The 20,017-nt window shown below is 53.3% G+C and overlaps 1 protein-coding gene across 1 annotated transcript; it reads right to left on the minus strand.

The window, feature by feature from the left end:
* Positions 1-15,203: 15,203 nt before the first annotated feature.
* On the minus strand, positions 15,204-17,365 carry TLX3 (T cell leukemia homeobox 3). Its single transcript, XM_057415132.1, has 3 exons — positions 16,957-17,365; positions 16,318-16,561; positions 15,204-15,491 (listed from the first exon to the last, which is right to left on the minus strand). Exons 1-3 carry the CDS (start codon positions 17,363-17,365, stop codon positions 15,281-15,283), a joined length of 864 nt encoding a protein of 287 aa, XP_057271115.1. The 3' UTR covers positions 15,204-15,280.
* Positions 17,366-20,017: the final 2,652 nt, after the last annotated feature.

The raw sequence follows: 20,017 nt of genomic DNA on the forward strand, positions 1-20,017 counted from the left end.
TATTTTTAACGGCTCACCGCCGCCACATTTTAGACCTTTTCCTGTTGTGATCGTTCGAACTTTTAACTGGGTCATAAATCTTTTATTAACGTTTGGTATGATACTAATTAAAACTGTTCCATGTATGTATTATTAATTCCTCCAGCACTTCTTGGGAGGGTGACGTTTTTAGCTGGCTTAGCAGAATGCACCATAGTAAATAAGGAGAAACTCATTTCCACGCAATTAGGCTTGCAGAAAAATAAGTTTCTTAATGGAGGGCATGATCATTACAAATTTTACCCAAATAAACAGGGTTTCTTAATGGTAACTCTTCAAGCTAAGTAAACAGATTGGTGTGGTAATGTCCTAAGCAATACTTAAATGTAACTGTTTAATAAATTGGTAAATTACTCATTTCATCTTAGAACAAAATGGTAATACTGTAGTAATAACCTAGTATATATTCTGTAAATATGAAGCATTATCACTTTAGCTCTGAAGAAATCACCACAGTGATATGTCAGCATTGATCTAAAACTGCAGCATTTTATCTCAAGTTTATTACCCATTTTTGAGAATCGCTGAGATTTTCAGAGCATAATGGCAATAAAAGAAGAATTTAAAAAGCGCTTAAATGTGCATAAGTTAATCAGAGGTATCCTCGGGGGGGAAAGGAAATTTGGTAAAACATGAATTATAAGCATCATTTAAACTTACTTTGGACACTAGAGATAATAAATGGCACCATAATTTAGAAATAGCTTTTAACATCAATGACTGTAAGAGGCACTTTACTGTTCATAAGAATTGCAAAGCAACGGTGCTGAGGCCAATTTTATTAGCCATTTTTTTCTTTATAAAAGCAATCCAAGCCTTTCCAAACTGAGCAGACAGGAACAAGAGTTACGCTTTAATATGCAAAATGCATTTGAGTTTTTTTTTTAAAAAGCCAGCAATAAATTTACCAAAAGATACGGTCTGGAGACAATTGAATGATCATTGAAGAAGAATAAAGCTTTCTCAGAGTTTACATATTTGGGAAGAGTGGATAAGAGGGGAAAGAGGAGGGAGAGAAAATCGTTCATACATCCCTATTTACTGGGGAATGTCGCGGCACTTCCGAAGCGAAGGGGAGCAGCAGTAAATCAGAGGGAGGCAGCGCCAGAGGAACAAGGCTTCCCCTTGCTAACTTTTCAGGACGGACAAAGCGTCTGAGGATCACAGCGGTCCGTACAATACCCCATTAACATGCCTCCTTCCCAGCCACACAACAGCCTACAATGCATCTTTCAGAGCTATCAATTATAAGCCCTCGCACCAATAAATTTGGGCCAGGCAGGACAAGAGCCCCTTTGACTGAGTCTGGGAGGATGCTCCCGGCTGCTGTGCTGCGGGGAATGCCGCAGCCGTGCCCGGCCCCGGGGAGCAGCCACCGGGCCCCTCAGGTATCTCCCTGCAGCATCTTCCCCCGGCACCCCCTTTTTCCCAGTGCCGCAGTGGTGGTGGAGCAGAATCAGTGTGAACAGAGGCTTTACCCTGACAGTGCCACGCGTGCTCCCACCGAGATCAGCAAAGAGAGCTCAGGGATTAATCTTTATTTTAATGGTTTGCACCCTAATCCTGTGGCTCAAGAATAAGGGAGGTTAAGATTCTTGAGCCTTTCCATGTCGGAGCCATCCAAGATCCTTCACACATGAAGTAGCCCTGCTTGGCAGAATGGGTTAACTCTGAAACTCAGGAGAAAGCAAATATCTGTATTTTAATTATGTCACTCCAGGCCACTTTAGCATAAGAAGACCTAACAGCAGTCGTTATCCCAGGTTGCAAACCAGCCCCTCCATGCTTTCAGAGCTGCTAGGATGAGCCTCAGCTCTCCAGTTTGTCCCCCTATAGCTTTTGGGACATGATGTGGTTACGCACCATCCCTAAGATAAAATAAGGTCACATGTATTATTTCCTGGGGAGACAAATTCAAGCCACACTGGTAACAGACTATTGCTAATTTTGTGTCGATGTTGGGAAGATTAATTTAACCACTAAAAGAACCTCAGCACAAACCCCAAAGCTGTACAAGAGAATAAGTAAGACGGGGAAGCGTCACACTGATTCATGAGAGCATCCTCTGCTCCAGGACTTTTCCTTGGCCTCCAGCAAAGCACATTTGCAGTGGGAGACACCCCTCTGGAAGTAAAGAGAGGATGGGAGCAGTTCTGTTTGTTAAGTTGAACAAAGGATAATCAGGAGGTGAAGTAAACCTAAGTCTCCATTGTTAGGACTCTGAAACAGCACCGTCGAGCAAACAAGTGTGCCACCAATTTCAGTGGCTGGAAGTTAAAGTTATGTAAAGACAGGCAAAAAAGTGGAAGCAAGAGATTAATTTTTACTATGACTGTGATAAGGCACTTAAATTTTGAATTGATTCTTCATCATTAGGAATGTTTCATTCAAGACCTGATTACTTTTTAAACTAATTATCTTAGCTCAAATAAGGCTTTATTCAGGAGAAATATAATACCTGTGTTATTAGACACTGAATTAAGATGACCTTGCCATGGAACAACTACATTTTAATTTGTTCTTCGTAATTAAAAGCAAATCTCTAAATACCTTAGGCTGATTTTTTTAAGCATCAGTCTTAAGGACATCTTTAAACACCGAGGTAGGTACGAAAACACTTCTAACCCTGAGATTCCTTGAAATCTGGCAACACGTTTTTAATGAGAGGACTCAAGTGCTGTGCTGGGAGAGCTCAGCTCAAGGGGCGAGTCTTGCAGCTCTTTAACACTGGTTTAAGACTGGAGACTTGGGGCGGGGGGAACGGATGACAGGAGGATGGACAGACAGACTGCCCAGAGACACCCTGCCCCCCAGGAAAGGTGCTGCACCGCCTTCAGCCCCAGCAGCAGCTACTGCTGTGAAACCAGCTCTGCCGCGTCGTATCTGGCACCAAAACAAGCAATGCGAAGCTTGGCTTTTGAATGAAGACAGCGACAACTCCAGCTACTTTCTCCTTCCCCATCAGTAGCTGTTTTGCCTTGTCACAGCAGAAGCCAGCCTGCTACTTGAGTGCAGCCACAGAACTGGTATCTCTGCATTCAGGTCTGTGTTTACCCGCTGCATCTGTAAGCTGTGCAGACCAAAGGGAGCATCTTCAGCACCGCGCTTGAGCAGCACACAAAGCCCTCGCAGGGGGGTAGGTGCCAGCCAAAAACAGCTCAGCCCGACCCCTGAGCTAGCTCTGCCACCCTGCTGCCTTCCCCTGCTCCCCACGTGAGGCAGTCAGTCCAGACAAGCATTTGTACATGCAATCAGGAAAACTAAATGCACACAGTTACGAAGATGAAAACTCAAAGCAGAAACGTGCGCAGAAGCATTTGGCAATCAACAGGGTTGTTAAATGGTACCCAGGAGCCAGATTTTCAGTAAATCAGAATGGCTCTATGAATGCTCTGTCCCAGCATATGAGCGAGTATCAAAGAGCTCAAAAAAGAGACTTGTGCAGCAAGCATCAGAGCACAGCAAGCTCCTCGTGCTACCCTGAATCAGACAGACCCTGTTGTTCCTAGCTGGCACGTACAGACAGGAGAAAAAAAATCCCTATTGGCTGTCCCTGAGATACAGCAGGGCCGATCAGAAGTGAACAGCCGGAGTTTATTGGTGTTATTCTGAATTGACTTTGGCCTCTAAACCAGAGCTGACTGTTGCACAAGTACTTACTTAGCACAGTGCGGGAGGCTGGATCCTCGGCTGCTTTCAGTCCATTCACTCCCCGGCACGAATGATGCCAATTCAGATCAAACCCTATTGTACACTAATGACATCCAGACAGCACAAGCCAAGTGCTGGGAGCAGCTGAGCTCTCCCACTGCCTGGTGGGTTCAGGAAGAGTTACAGGTGTAAGATTTGGCTTGGCTGGTTTTTTCTTCATCTATTTTCATACACATTTGAGCCTTTCATGACATGCTGTGAAATTCCAGACACAAAAATTATCTTAAAACAGATCCTTTTTTCTTTTTTCTTTTGTAATGAAGAAAAAACCAAGTGCTGCTCTCTGACCAAGTGAAATCTATAAAAGGTAACACTACGGCCCTTCCACAGCTACTTCAAGAGCCCCCATCCATCGCACACATTGATGGGTGTCCACCCCACACCCTCCCGGGGCAGCTCTCCCCATCGCTCTGCTGGGGCTGGGTCCAGCGGAGCACCCGCAGGGTCCCATGGGATGGGTGCACAGGCGCTGAGCAGGTGGCTGCCCCGTGCCGAGCAGCAGGGAACTTGTCAGCCCGAGCTATTGTCACCGAGCGCAGATGTCGCCTGGGCAGCATCGCCCCGCTTCGCCCAGTGGGCTGCGGCAGCGCTGCCGGAGCCGGCGTGAGGAGCATCCTGTTGTTCACAGGGGCATCCGCCTGGGTTTCCTCATGCACCGTGTCTGTTTTTTCCACCCACCTTCCTCAGCTGCTCGTGTAACCAACTGCTTTCTCCACACCGCAGGGGGTTTGAGTCATTCTCGCCGTGTTTTAGCACGTTTGCTGGCTTCTGGCTTGCTCAGCGATCTGGTGATTTCACCACACGCTCAGTATCCAGTGGGACCCCAAAACACTGTGCGCAGAAATTCCCCCCTCCCTGCCCCTCTGTATGAACTCCCACCAAACCATTTCCATGTCGAAAGGCAGTACCTGCTTGTGTGCTCACATACAGCCCCACTGCACAGTGGGTTTAAGCACAAAAGGTTCTTTTCCACCCACAAAGTCCCTCAGAGTCCCATGGCAGAGCTTCCCTGGGCTCTGGGCAGCCCTGTGTCCCTTCTCCACCACCGTGGCTCTGCACAGCCCTTTCCCTGCTCTCTCCCAGCCATTCCCATCACTCCCACCTCCAGCTTTGCTCTTTATTTCCATTCCTGGCTTCCTCCCTCGTTCTCAGGTTTCTGTGCATGGGCAGAGGTCTGGGATGTCTCTTCTTGCTGATCTTCCCCTTGCACCACTCCCTCCCCTCCAGCCCCACCAGCTCCATCCACCCTCAATCCACCAGAGCCTTCCCACCTCACTCACTGTGCTATGACCAACACAGCCAGAGTGTGAATCACACCTGCCGTGCATTTCTGCCTCTGCCCACAGTTAATTTTAATCACCAGAAGGAAGACTCTTGGCCAGAGAAGACAGCAAAGAGCAAAGCATCAAACACCCTCATCAAGGGGAGCCAATGCCACAGGGAGGTATTCATTTTGCAGCTGGAAAGCTGCATACTGGGCATCAAAAGCAAGCAAGGAGGTAGAAGTAAACCGAGATGGGCAAGGCTGAGGTGGGTTCTCTTTTTCCCCCCTCTGAAATAGCGTGCAGTGATCAGTGGTGTGTGCTTTGACTCAGTTTCCTCTGGCTTAGCTCCCACCGGTGCAAGTCCCACCTGCGCTATAGGACCACAGCCTAGATCCAGAAAAAGAACTGAAAGACTCAGCCTCCAGAAGAGAAGAGAACTGCCTTCACAGCTCTGTCGGTACCTGGCAGAGGGAACACGGGGAGGCAGCTGTCCATGTGGATTTTGAACGGCACAGGAAGATGAAAGCTTGAACTGGGGAACAGCAGGTTTATGTCAGGCAGGAGCTTCCTCTCCCTAGGAGCACTTTTAGAGTCAATCATGCAGAGGAGCTTGGGAACTCCATTGAAGGTTTTTAAACAGCTGTCCACAGTTTGAAAGAGACCTGACGTGACACGGGCTGCTTCATTTTCCCTTCCTTACTCAGTATGGCAGCAAAAAGAATGCGGTGATTTCACTTGATCACCCCCCCCCATGCAGCAGAACTATATCCTTTCTCCTTTGAGCACTTGGCAGAGACCAAAATAGAGAAGGTCAACTTCATAAAGATCAATGTAGGAAAGCCACAAGCTTGACAAAGCAGGAAAAAACCCTAAACCCCTATGATTTCTACCTTTGATGAGTTTAGTGGAGGATCGTGTTTCAGACCTCCAACAAAGTCCCGCAAGTGTCTTTTTTTCCCCAGAACGCTTCACTTATTCCAGGGTCTCCAAAACGTTTCAGCTGGGAGGGGTCAAAATGGCTTTTTCCTTGCTTGGGCTCTGGTGATGATATCCTCCTGCTGCACAGAGATGGAGCACAAGACATGTGCACACTGGGCTTGATGACTCTAAAATGATGTCTCCAAGCGAAGCCACTAACCCTGATGTGCCAAGTTTGGAACTGAAAAGCCTCCTTACCACCAGCCCCATGCCCGCTATTGGCCTCCTGCTAAATAAAGGGGTCAAATTCAATCTGAAAGCATTCCTGATGAGCAGTGTGAGGACACAGGAACCTGCTCAGCCCCTGACAATCTGGAAGCGATGCCGGGTACAACAGCTGCTCCGCTGGAGCACCGCAACAGCAAAGCTCCCCAGTGCACCGCGACAGCTTCAGCGCGCGAGTCCCCGACTGTGCAAACTGCTTTCAGAATCAATTACCCAGCTCAGCCTCTTTGGGCAAGATGCAACATCCTGCTTCTGCTTCCCTCTTTTCCCTGCATCCTCATGAAACAGAAGGCAGAGCAGTGTTAGGATGCCATTTTAGCAGGAAAATGCGAAGGGGCTCCTGGCTCCAGGCAGAGAACAAACAGAAAGGAACAGAGAACAAACATGCACCCATGCAGAAAGGAAAGCCAGGAGCAGGGTGCCCAGCAGCTGCCAAAGGACTGACTGAAGTTAATGGCTGAGGAACTGCACAAGAGCAGAAAGATGAAGTCTGTGACTCGAGAGAGGGTAGCGAGCTACAGCCATGAGCAGAAGGGCAACATGAAGACAGGACATGGATGCCATGAGGAGGAGAAAGAATATATTAAGAAACTGCAGGAAAAGCACGGCCAAGTTCTGTTTTGAAGCTCTGTTCAGGAGAATCTATGAAGCAGGGTGCAGGACTGCAGCTCCCCTGACATGGTTTTAGATGCCAGACCAAAACAAGATGATTTATCAACAGATCTCTGTTTCCTATGAAGGAACCATCCCCTACACCTCATCCATGCAGATAGCCAGGTTCCTCCACTGCACCCCCCTACCCCTGTGTGAACCTCAAGGGTAGAAAAGGCATAAGAAAAGAGATTTGACCAAAAATCCATGAAGGAACCCTGTTGTCTTCTCCCAGATCTGCAGCTCTGCAGCAGCTCTAGCATCCCTGTCCCCTCTTTGTCATCTCTGCCCCCAGAGGCAGTGCTGAGCACGCATTTGGAAGGGACAGGAGACGAGCTGGTGTGGAGGAACAGCACAGCCCAGAACCTCTGCCCATGAGCTGCAGGCAGGGACCTTCCTCCCAGGCTGCCTCTGGGATGCCTTTTGTCTGGACCTGGAAATACCTTCAGCTGTGGCAAAATCCCGTGTTCTAGATTTCCATGAAAACACAGCACTCACCATGGCCCGTGCTGTAGCCACACACAGCCATGGGGTCAGAGATGCTGCTCACCCATCCCCTCCTAGCAGGGTGCCGGAAGCAACCCAACGCAGGCACCCTCAGAGCTCCCGCTCCTTCCCCGCAGTCTGAGGGTGGGATGTGAAGGCTGCTTTAACTATTAACCGTTGTGCTTTGTTTTCCCTCTCCACTTCACAGCGCTGGCTCTTCGGAGGCAGGAGCAGCTTTACGGAGCACCAGCCCTGATGGGACCGGCCATACCCACCCGTGGCTGTATAATCCCTGACAGGCTGCTCCCATTACCTTTAATGGGAACGACATTTGCAGATGAACAAGAGAAGAGACTCTATTGCCTTTATATTATACCACCAATTAAGTACTCAGGGTCATGTCCTCAGCTGATGTAAAGTAGATGAGATACACTGAACTTAATGGATCTCTGCTGGTTTACACCAAATGAAGGGCTGGCCTTGTCTCTCTTGTATTAAAACAGCCGAACCGTTCCAGCAGTCTTCACGTTTAACAGCTTCGTGCTCCAGCCAGGCTTTTCTATCACTCCAGTCCATAAACCACAAGCTTTATTAACTAATAATTAGTTTTTCAAGTTAAGTTTCACAGTCATGTTTTAAGAACTGCTGCCCTCGGGGCAGGTGGGAATTCTGAAGGGACTGGAAGTGGTGGGAGGGAAGCAGAGGAGAGACATCACCAGGCTGCTCAGGGGCTTCAGCCCCTGACGATGCAGAGGGGCTTTCCACAAACGTTTTGGCATCTCCTGCCCCTGAAAGTGCCTGGGAGTTTAGCATCTTGAGTTCATAGAATTCAAGCTGAGACATTTCTCTTGCAAACACAGAGCTGATTTTAACCACACCACCAGCCTCACGGGTTCTAACAAGACTCCTGAGCTGTGCAAAAATAAGCCCGAGTGCAAGTACCTCCCCTAGTATAAGCACTGGGGATCACCAAGTTGTGAAGTAATAGCTGAATATCCAGAGCATTTCTGGCACAGGGCAAGCAGGGTGATTTGGAAGGACATATTTCCTCATTTTCTTTGCAGTTGTACATAACTGATCACTGGGCAGAAAAGTGGGGTGATGCGGGGCCACATCTGTCCCCTTAGGTGCTGCGCTCTCTGCATACTCAGGTGTCTTAAACATGCTGGCCCAAAATACAGGAGCTAAGCTTGAGAAGAAAGCTGGATTAAACTATAATCATTATTTTTCTAATCACAGATAGCTGACTCTCACATGAAAACACAACTTCCCAACCAGCACACAGCTTCAGCAGGCATGCAGCTTGCCCCTTTTCTTCCTTCTGTACCTGGATTGAATAAAGAACATTTAGAGCATTTCTGCCACTAGAAGGAATAGAATCAATGTTCTGTACAGAACTAGGGGGGGATATCACAACAGCCTACCAACACCAATGTTCTCACCGAGGAATGCAATACGGATAGCTCTTGTGCAATAACTTAAACAGTACAGATTACTACTTGGGGAAATAAAAGACAACATAACTTTGAAACTTGAAAAGCTCTTTTCTTCGTTGTAATCAATTGCAATAATCCATGTCAGTGATTTAGATGAAGATCAACTTTACCTTTCTTTGCTGATGACACAAAACTAAGAGCAATATAAAACTTAAGTGCATTTGCGCACAACTAATGGATTGGATGTGGCATGTGCCAATGGAAGTCAGTATGTATAATGCAGTATATACTGGATGCCAAATTAATGGGATCATTTAGGCATTCTGGAACACTTGTGGCATTGAGCTTAAGTCATTTAAGGAGCCTGGCAGGGGTTGATGACCTTCCATTTTCAATAGACCGAAGAAGCTTTGTAATACTGTAGGCAAAACATGACAATGAATTTTATCCTCTCCATCCCACTGCTATTTAGTCCAAAGCTAAAAGACAATGAAACCAAGACAATGAGACTGTACCTGGTGTCCCTGATAAGAAATACATAAAAATACAGATTCACCTGCACAGGGAGGTGGAGGTTCAGGCATGCAGACAATGGACCAGACACTGCCAGGTTTGTGCGTGCACTCCAACCTTCCTGCTAAGCTTGAGCACCTTCCCTGGGCCACCAGGTTCACACCAATCTTCCATGCTGCTCACTTCCTACACTGATTAGTTCCCAAAGGAAGGTGATCATAGCACGGAGGGAAACGCATCTCACTGACAACATATAGTTACCGGATGAGGTGCAGAGATTCGTTCAAGCTGCTCAGATGAGTGACAGAGCTGGAGACTGAGCAGTTCTCCCTTGTCCCCATTCTCTCCCCATGAATTACAGCACACTGCTCCAAAATGCCAGCAAACAGTCCCTCACTAGGACGAGGCAGAGGTATGAGCTGGGTCTAATCCCTGTAGTCCTGCCACTGGGCAGAGCAGCCAGGAAGGACCCAGCAAACACCACATGCTGCTAATGATGCTAGTTCTGCTCCCACTCACTCTTACATACCAAAGTGTGTGATGCTCCCCAGAGAAGCAGCAGCACTCAGCTGGCCTCTCAGGAGATAAATACTTCCAGGTTCAGGCTGGAAAGTTCACTGAGGATCAACACCCTTGTATGTCCCCTTGATGTCTGCATATGTTCCTGGGAGATCCAGAGGCAGATTTCACTTGGGTTTTATTAATTTGACTGCTTAATTTTGAAGGTATTTTGAAGAATGGCCTAAAGTTTGGATGTGCACGGGCATTTAGAGCCAGCTCCGCTCAGCAAGCTCAGGCCACCGCTCAGCAGAGCGCAGTGCATGGATGTCCAACATCCCAGCGGTTCACTGGGCTCAGATCACCCGGCACAGTGTGCAGTAATGCATCGCTCCCACAGAAGAGCTGGAACATTCACCTGTGCTGCCTAAAGAGCACGAGACCCATCTCAAACATCCCTGCTCACAGTCCCCAGCATTTCCACCTCTGGGCACATCCTAAGAACGACACATGGACATTTCTGACTGCACGGTGCAGAGATGCCTTTAGGCAGCTAGCTCCTATTTTCTGCAACAGCTTGGAAAGAGTATTTTATCTCTTACCCTCAAACTAAATGCATGGGAGCAAAATATCTAAACACCATTACTGCTTCAACCTGAACAGCAGATTTTTAACGTACCTGAAATGCCTAGAAATGCAGAAAGACCCTCCAAAAAGGGGGAAAAACACATAGGTGCCGAACTGCCACCAACTGTGCTATAGCCCTGCCCATCAAAGCTGACTGAGTGCCTCCAGGAGGCAGATTTAGATCTTGAAAAGCAAAGGGGCATGAAGAAGAAATATTTATTCCACTGCTTGTGAGCCAGGAAAAAGTTAGGAGCTTAGCAGACACCAGAGAGTGGGCAAGGGAAACACGCAGTACTGAAGGAAGATGCCTCAAAGAGCCTAAAGCAAATGGTGTTGCTAACCCCTCTCCCAAAAATGCCCACCTGAAGAGAAGGCAAATACCTTCACCCACCTGGTCCAACTTGCTCAAGCAGCACAGGAGGAGGGGTTCTACCAGCTGAGGAGGAGCAGCTGTACAAGTAAACACTCACCTGGGTCAGTCATGGCCCTTAAATTATTCCTCCTCAGTGCTGGGGATGGTTTCAGTGCAGAAATACGTGCTTCGAGGAAAAGTCATAGGTGTGAGATGTAAATCTCAGTATTATTTATGCTATAATAAATGAGCTAAACTATTACCTAGCTGAGCAAAACACTTCAGTAAACTAAGGCTTTGAATATTGTGTAGTTTGCATGTTTAACAGGACTGGGCTTTCATCATGGAGCGGAGGAGGAGAGCTAATAACCCATTGATTTCAAGGCCCATTTAGGAAAAGAATTGCCTATAGAGATCTGATCACCATGCATTACTTCATAACATCTAATACCCTGGGCATGAAATAATGCTGAGATGTGCAAATTACAGAGCCATTTTTATCCTGAGAGGGGTTGTGCCTGTGCATGCAAGCTGGGGCTGCTTCGGGTTTGGGCTTAAAGCGAAGCCAGGAGGGACTTGGAGGGATTGGTTGATGTTTCTTCACATGGCTCTGATCACCCTGAGCTCTGCCCTGGGCGCCCATCTGCTCAGCCCTGCACAGGAAATCACTTACACATACCGTCAAGCAAAGCTCAAAAAGTGACCTGCCCGAAGTTAAGTCCCACTGATAGCTCAATAAGCATTAACTCTTGTTGCCTTTTTCCACAAACACTGTATCTACTGGGCTTAAAACTTCCAAAGGAGGGAATGTAAGCGCGCAGCATGGGCTTCCCAGAACACACATGCCCAGAGACAGCTTTTCACTTGGAGATTTAAGGCTGCTTTGGAAAGACCATCCCAATGCTAAGAGTTATCAATTTCATAGCAGCATCGAGCATCAACATATTAAACCTCCCAGCTCAATGAGATGTGCTGCATCTCCAGCTCTCTCAGACCACATCCCTAGCACAAGGATCACACTGACTGTGCTCAAATGACTCCTTCAAATGTGCCTTGTTGCAGTACAGTTAGAGGAGCTGCTGCTGCCCTCACGCTGCTGCACACCACTGGTCTTTATCCTCTGCTAAATTGAGTATTTTAAGAAGCCTCCCATGGAGGTAAAGGAGCGTTTTGTGATGAGTGGGAGGTAGGATAAACCCTGATCCAGAGCCTGCCCTGCAAGAAGCCTGTTTCAGAAACTGGGAAGTCAAACTGCTGCCCATACACAACGGCCCAACTCAGGTCATCCACCACACAGCCCAAGTGCAGTACTTGGACAGGACAGCCAACAGGATCAGGACAACAGCCAGACCACCCCTAAAAGGTGCCCTCTCCTCTGTGGGGCAGCCACATCCCCTAGGATTATGTTCCTTGGAATGGAGAGGCTCAAGCTGCTAGGGTCTAAAGTCCATGCAAGCCCCTGCGGTGGCTTTGTCTGTTAGTGGACCTTCAGAGTTACACAGCAGGGACCATCAGACAGCCCTGCTGCACCCAGGTCAGGCTGGCAGGGAGCACTGCTCTCATCCACAGAGAGGGAAGCATTGTCTGTTTGTTCCCACTGGTGTTTCCCTGAGGCTCCGACAAACACTGGGTTTACTGAACAGAGTAATTGGAGATAACCCCCACGTCTGTCCCCTTCAGCACGACCGCTCGCATCAGTACCCCGACCACCCATGCACTCCTGCCTTACATGACGTGGATGCACGAGGCAGCCCGTCTCCCTCGCACTCAGCACATCTCAAAGCCTCGAGACCAGCTCCTCCAAAACAAAGACACCGGCCACAACCCCCGCAAGCCCAAGCGCGCAGCTCCCACTGCATAACCCCCCCAAGCCGGTGGCTGTTCAGATGGAGGAAGGGTTTCCGAAGGCCTTTGGCGAGTTTGGGGTGCCCCGAGGCTCAGTCCCACTGACGGACAGCAGCGGTGAGGGACCCCCGGCCTGCCTGGGCTCCAGCTCAGACCTGCCGGGCATCGCTGCTGCTATGAATAACAGGGCTGGAAACGCTCCGTGGCTTTGCGCTAGGTCCTCGCCTGCCACAAAGCTGATTACTGCAATATGCAGCATCATTATGCTCTCTGCAAATACGCAGCTTCTGGCTTACAGGGATTTGGAAAAAAAACTGCAGAGAAATCAGGGATACAGAAGTTTATGGTCGTGGTACGCACCAAGAGTTACAGAGCAAGGCTGGCTTGAAAACAATTCGGTTTATAGATGTTAGGGGTACAGATGTAACATCAAATACACGTGTGAATATGGGTACCGTTTATTCCGACCCCTTGAATTATTCAGAGCTTGACTCTACCGCAGCCAGCACGCGGGTTTCTCCCGGTTGTTCTGCAAACACTATCCGGGTTTTCTCCCCTCTGTCCTGCGTGTAGTGCAAGCATGTGGGGGACAAACCCAGCACAGACCCCCCAGCAGGACCCACGGCCCGGCCGCCCGCTATCCCATGCATGGGAAAAGGACACGGGAAGGGCTGGGGTATGCGGTGGGGACATGCACTGCGGGGCCCTGTCGCCACTGATACATCCCCGCGTTGGGTTTCCCCCCCTCCTTCCCTACCAGACACCTCCCCTCGATCGCTGTTTTCTGGCGCTGGCTGCACATGCCCGGCCGGTGCTGGGTCCCAGCATCGTCACCCACGGTGGGGCAGGATTCGTTCCCGATTTCGGGCCTCTGCATCTTTCCCCCTTACAAACGAAATTCCGGCTACAACCCAAGCCTGTGCCTCGGTACCGCTGAGAAAGGGACTAGCAAGGGAAACACTGTTTTAACCTGCTTGGCCGTCCCAGAACAGCCGCACCGCGGCCGGGCAGGGGAACAGCCATGCCCGGGAACGGCGGGCAGGTTCTGCCGGCTCCTGGTGACCGGGACTGCGCTGCAGAGGCAGCCCCGGGGCCGGTCCGTGCCTGGAACAGCGCTGCTTTAGGAAAACGTCGTTTTTGCAGCTTCCCCCCTTGCCACCTGGAGCCGCAGAACTACGGGAGGTTGTGCTTAAAAAAAAAAAACCCACCAAAATAACACTACCCTCCCAACCCCCGGCCCCTCAAAAAAAAACAAGCCAGGAAAAAAAAAAAGAACAACCCCAAAACAAACAAACAAAAAAAACCAAACGAAAGCAAAGCCACAACAACCAGCCCCCCCCTCCGGGGGCCGTTAAACGGGATCCGGGGAGCTGGCACACCGGCAAGACGCGGTCACTGCCCATCACTGCCAACGCGGGTCCGCGCAGCAAAGGCAGCGAAAACGAAACGCGATGGGCGCCGGCCGGGCGGGGATTCGGTACCGCGGCCCCGGAGGGGAAAAAATACCGGGGACCGGCGGGGCCTCGCACCGGCCACGCCGCCGGCTCCTGCGCCCCGGTCCGTTCCCGTCCCTCCCGGCCGCTCCAACGCGGCGTGGCCGATGCTGTCCCAAACCCGGGGCTGTTCCCCGCGGCCCCGGCAGAGCGACCGGGAGCACCGCGGACAGCAGCGGCGGAGCCCTGCCCCGAGCCCGCCCGGCGCCCCGGTCCCCACTCCCGTCGCGGCTCCGTTCCCGCCGGCTCCTCACCTGCACCTCCGCGGAGGGGTCCCGGCTGTTCCCGGCGCGGCGGCCGCAGGGAGTGGAGAGGCGTTTTTAAAGAAAACGTTTATTTACACGTCTCGGCAAGTACAAAGTATTATACATGGTCTGTGTCAACCCCAAATCTTCTTTATTATGAAACATAAGGCGCTTTCTCTAGAGTCGGCGGCGAAAGGAGAGGGTGCGGGTGCTCTTTCGGTGCACGAAAGCTCATCGGCTGAAAAGGTGAGGACAAAACCGGAGCGTGTGCTGCCTGAAAGGAGCCCTTATTACTGCGGTGAATAAATTACAGCTGACATTAACTTCACCTGGGACAGATGGAAGCTACCGCTTTTCAGCTTAATAGGGTTTCCTAAGCTAACGAGTCATCACCGGCTCCACTCAGTCCCCTCCGCTAAGTGATAGGTAGGTATTTTTGTTTCTTTAGACTAATCTCAGAACAGGGAAAAAAAAAAATAGCCTTTTGTTCCAAAGCCAACACAAAATACCTATGTTCAGATTTCGATATAAATAATCGAGGTTTTATATAATTCCATATTAATAGTGCCCAAAATCTCGATGCATAAATAAATTAAATTATTAACACTTCTTACAAAAAGTGACATATTTCCCTTCCTAGTGGAACATCGACACGAATATACAAGCAGAGCGTGGGGCCCCGCGACGGCAGCGCCCGGTGGCTCCGCTCCACTCCGGGCCGGCCTCGGGGAAGCGCAGCGGCGGCCCCAGCCCCGACTCCGGTCCCAGCCCCTGTCCCTGTCCCAGCCCCGGCCCCGCGGGTGCCGCTCGCTGCCTCGGCGCCCGCCCCGTCTGGGTCGAGCCGCGGCCCCGCGGCGGGGGGGAGCCGCCGGCCGAGCTCTGCGGGCGAGTCCGCTGCGCGCCCGGGCTGCCGGGCTCAGACGAGGGAGGTGACCGGGGGGATCTTGGCGCTCTCCTCCTCCCAGGGCTGCAGGTTCTGCAGCGCGAACAGCGACGAGTTGTGCAGGCACAGCGGGTCCGGCTGGATCGACTCGTTCAGCGACTTCTGGAAGGCGTCGTGCTGCAGCTGCAGCATCAGCCGGCTCGCCTGCTGCCGCTCGGCCTCCCGCTCCTCCGCCGTCTGCCGCCTGCCGAGGGACACGCTCAGCCCGCGACCCGGCCAGCCCTGACCGCGGCTCCGCGCTGCGGCCGGAGCATCCCCGGCGGCCGCCTCCTCGTCCCGGGCGGGCACCGCCGGGCAGCGGCAGCACTCGGCCTCTGACGGGGGCTTCCGGGCGGCGGCAACGCCGGGGAACCCCCCGCTGACCGGGAATTCCCTGATCCCGAATATTCCCCGTTCTCCCCCGATATTCCCCCGGGTTGATTTGTTTTCGTTTGGTTTTTCCTCTGGATAATTCCCAGTTTTTCCAACCATTCCTAGTTTTTATGAATAATTCCCGTTTTTTCCATTAATCCCTCCGTTTTTATGAATAATTCCCCATTTTCGATTAATCCCTCGTTTTTTACGAATAATTCCCCGTTTTTAAAATAATCTCTCGTTTTTACAAATAATTCCTCGGTTTTTAAATGATCTCTCGTTTTTACAAATCATTCCCCGTTTTTTGAATAATCCCTCGGGTTTTATGAATATTTCCCCGTTTTTTTTCGAATAATGACACCTTTTTTACAAATAAGTCCCCATTTTTTTCGAGTAATCCCTTGTTTTGATGAATAATCCCCCGTTTTTCGGATAATCCCTCCTTTTCCGAATGGGGGACCATTAAAAAATAAAGAATTGAAATCATAATTATAATGATAACGGTAATTACAGCGCGAGTCTGACAACATCGATCCACCCAGCCGTTCCGCTGCCGGCAGCCGGCAAGGGGCCATCCCTGCCGGAGCCGGGGCTTGCCGGGGAGGGGGGGGGGGGGCTGCGGCGGGACGGGGCGGCCCCGGGGGCGCAGGACTCACCGCCACTTGGTGCGCCGGTTCTGGAACCAGGTCTTCACCTGCGCGTCTGTCATCTTGAGTGACTTGGCGAGGGCAGCGCGTTCGGCCGAGGCCAGGTACTTCTGCCGGTGGAAGCGCTTCTCCAGCTCGCAGATCTGCACCCGGGAGAAGGACGTCCGCGGCTTCTTGCGCTTCGGCGGAGTCCGGTTCTGGTAGGGGTGCCCGATCCGCCGGGTCACCGTGAAGGGCGTCAGCGCCGCCGCCGCTGCCCGGGTGGGAAGCACAGGGGTCAGTCCCTCTCCCGCACGGTGCCAGCCTCCCCCCCTGCGGCCGCTGCTCTGCCCGACGGCCGCCCCGACGGCCCCGCAGGGACCGCGTCTGCCCCTGAGGTGCCGCTTCCCGCTTCTGCCGAGGGAAAACGGGGACGAGCGGGGCCCGGCAGCCCCCATCGCCGCCAGCCCCGGGGATGCCGCGCTCCCCACGCCGGGAAGAGAACGAGTTTTGGGACGGCGGCGGGCGCGGCCAGGGTAACCGTCCAGCGGGCAGCCTCGGCGGCCATCGCACTGCCACTGCCGGGGCTATTTCGTTTTGTACCGTTTGTTTGCCTCTCCGTTCGTTGCCGGGGGACGGGGACCGTCCCGCTCCGCCCCGGCGCCTTACCTGTGAAGCGGTCCTTGACGAAGCGCCTGCTGCTCTCCATCCAGGGGAAGTTGAGGCTGCCCAGGCTGGGCACGGCGGGCATGGCCGGGATGGCGCTGGAGATGGGCGGTGGCACGGCCCCGGGGATGGGCCTGTGCGCCGGCACCCGGATCACGCCGGCCGGGGCCAGGCTGAGGTTCACACTGTAAGATCCAGAGTCCTCGAAGGGCGCGGCGATGGCCGGGAACGGGGCCGGCAGCGCCGGGTAGGGCGCGCCGCCGCGGCCGCCGGGGCCGCCCAGGAAGGCCGCGCCGTCGGGGCCCCGAGGGGGCGGCGGGGCCGCGCTGTCCTGCTCGGGGCTGTTGAGGATCTGGTCGATGCCGAAGCTGATGGGCTCGTGCTGGCCCTGCGCGCCCGCCGGCGGCTCCATGCTCCGCCGCCACCGCCGCCGCCCGCCCGCGCGCGCTATAAAGGCGCCGCCGCGCTCCGCGGCCCGGCCGGACCCGCCGAAACTTTGCCGCGCGCGCGCCGCCCCGGCAGCCGCCCCGTCATCTCCGCGGGGCCGCCGCGCGCCCCGCCGCCGCGTGCGCACCCCCTCTCCTCCTCCTCCCGCCGCCGCCATTGGCCGGCCGCGACCGGCCTCTGCGCTCCCATTGGCTCCCGCCGCTCCGCGCCGGCCTCGCGCCCGGGCGCGGGGACCCGCCGCCGCCGCCGCCGCGGTGACATCACCGGGGGCGCACGAACAATGGCGGGGGCGGGGCGCGGGGCCGCCGTCGGGGCGCTCTCGCCGCGCTCCGTCCCCTGCCCCCCGCCCGCCCGCAGGACCCGCGGCCGAGCCCCGCTTCCCCCGACGGCGGCTCCGCGCGCCCTGCGCGGTCCCCTCCCCGCACGTCCTCCGGCCCTGGCCGGCGGCCGCCCCGACGGCAGCGCGGAGCGGAGGGCAGAGGCGGTGCCCGGAGCCACGCAGGGCGAGATTCCGTTGTGCGCCCGGGCAGCGGGAGTGCCCGGCGCGGCTGCGGAGCGAGTTTGCAGACGCTCCCTAACGTCCAAATTGGACTAAAGGCGTTAAAAATTAAATAACGCTCAGCCGCATTTACTTAGTTTCCCGCTTACAGAGGGAAATGAAAACAGGGAATAGAATTTCCCTGTTAATAGAATGTAATGGCATTTGATCAGCACCTGGCAGGGCGATCCCGGGATGCCGGAGCCGTGACAGGAGGGACTTGATTAGTTTTTAAAGCTTAGGATTCAATTACCGCAGCGCGCCCAATCGCTGCGGCAGCGGGGCACGGACCGACCCGCCGGGAGGGTGCCGCTCCCCGGGGGAAGCCAGGGCCGGGCTGAGCCGTTCGCGCCCCGCACCGGGCGCTGCCCCCGACGGTCGGCTCGGAGCTGCCGGCGGAAGTTTCCCGGCGCGGCGGAGGCGCGTTCCCGCCGGCCGCCGTCGGGGGGCTCCCCGGCCGGCAGCGCCCGGTGACACGGCCACAAGCCCCACACGCCCCTTCCCCGCGGGGGTCCGCCCGCTGCCACCCGCGGCCCCGGGCAGCCTCAATCGGATCGTCCCCGGTCGGTGCGGCGGGTGCGCGCGGAGCCGCCATCCGCGACCGCTTCCCCGGAGCGGAGCGAATCGGATTGACACGATCGCGGCAAGATGGTGCGGGGCCGCCCAGAGGCAACGGGAATGGCCGCGGGGCTCCGGCCCTCGGGGGTCCGGGCCGGCGGAGAGGGCGGGGAGGCGGAGGGAAAGAGAGAAAAGGAGGGGAAATAAAGGGGGGGAAAACCCAAACCCAAACCAAGAGAGGAGGGAACCGGGGGAGGACAAATAAATAAATAAATAAAGTGACACCGAGTCCTGAATCAGGGCAGGCTTTGTTAGAGAAAATTGCAGCTTGATCTGCATAATGGGAACGCGGGCTGCCCAAGGCTATCTTTTTATTGCATGTGTGTCTGCTGTTATCAATTTTGTGAACGATTTCACAGGGAGCCTGGCAGACTTGAGCTGGAATAATATGCAAAGATGAGCTTTGAATAATGAATGATGTGCTTTTAAACCAATTCCAAAGTGTCTGTGATAGTACAATATGAAAAGGGGTGATAAGTAATAGTATATTTAAAAGGCGCTAGTATGTTTTTATTACTATATTTAAAAAGATATCTATATTATTTTTGTGAAATGGATAATATATCACAGAGTCTTTGATAATCAGCTAAACAATACATTTTTCTTTGGGAAAACTCTCCTGGTTTTACACAGTTAAATATAGAGTATCAGCGCACAGCTTTGTAACACTCGGCTATCTTATTAAATATTAACTCTATTTTAATATTAGCTTTTAAATTTAATATGTTGACGTTCTGCAGTTTTACTTTAATTACGTTTTATAATTAATAACCCGGGACCTATGGTGTCCTTAAACGCGGCTCCCCCGCAGCCGCCCCGGCTCCCCACCCCTCCGCGGCCGGGGGCGCAGCCCCGCGGTACCGCTCCGGGCCCCGGGACCGCCTCCGGAGCGTTCCGAGGCCCCGAGCCGGGCTCCGCTCCCGCAGCCTCCCGCGGAGCATCCCGTCCGCCCGGCGAGGAGCGAGCGGAGCCGCGGCCCCGACGGCGCGACCTCGGTACCCGCTCCCCATCGGTCCCCCCGGCTCTGCCCAGCGCCCGGGGCCGGGCGGGATGAGGAGCACCACCCGTGCCCAGGCTGCTCCTCGTAGCAGGGGAGCCAGACCCTGCTCAGAGCCAGCCCTGCTGGCCAGGGGGATGCAGCGGGACCCCCTCAGCAGGACCAGGGCACCTGTAGCTTGCCCATAGTACCCTGTGCCGGGGAGCTCTCCGTCACAGGAGTGCATCAGTTAAGCCGGGCTCCGGTCATGGCGCAGCATGGACTTTGTATGGCACGGCACAGCAGGTCAGGGCATGGCGCAGTATGATGCAGCACAGCATGGCCTTTGCTTGGCATGGCATGCAGTGCCAGACACAGGCAACCTGCTGCAGGGGTGCCACTAACCCAGGCCCTGGGGAGTTCAGGAAAGGAGAGCTCTGGGGCAGCTGTGGGGTGAGAGGTGGAACACTGTCATTCCCTGTAAA

This window comes from Pezoporus wallicus, unplaced genomic scaffold (genome assembly GCF_028554395.1).
Source record: "Pezoporus wallicus isolate ANWC-B61680 ecotype Strahan unplaced genomic scaffold, APGP_CSIRO_Pwel_v1 contig_4161, whole genome shotgun sequence".
Lineage (NCBI taxonomy): Eukaryota > Metazoa > Chordata > Aves > Psittaciformes > Psittacidae > Pezoporus > Pezoporus wallicus.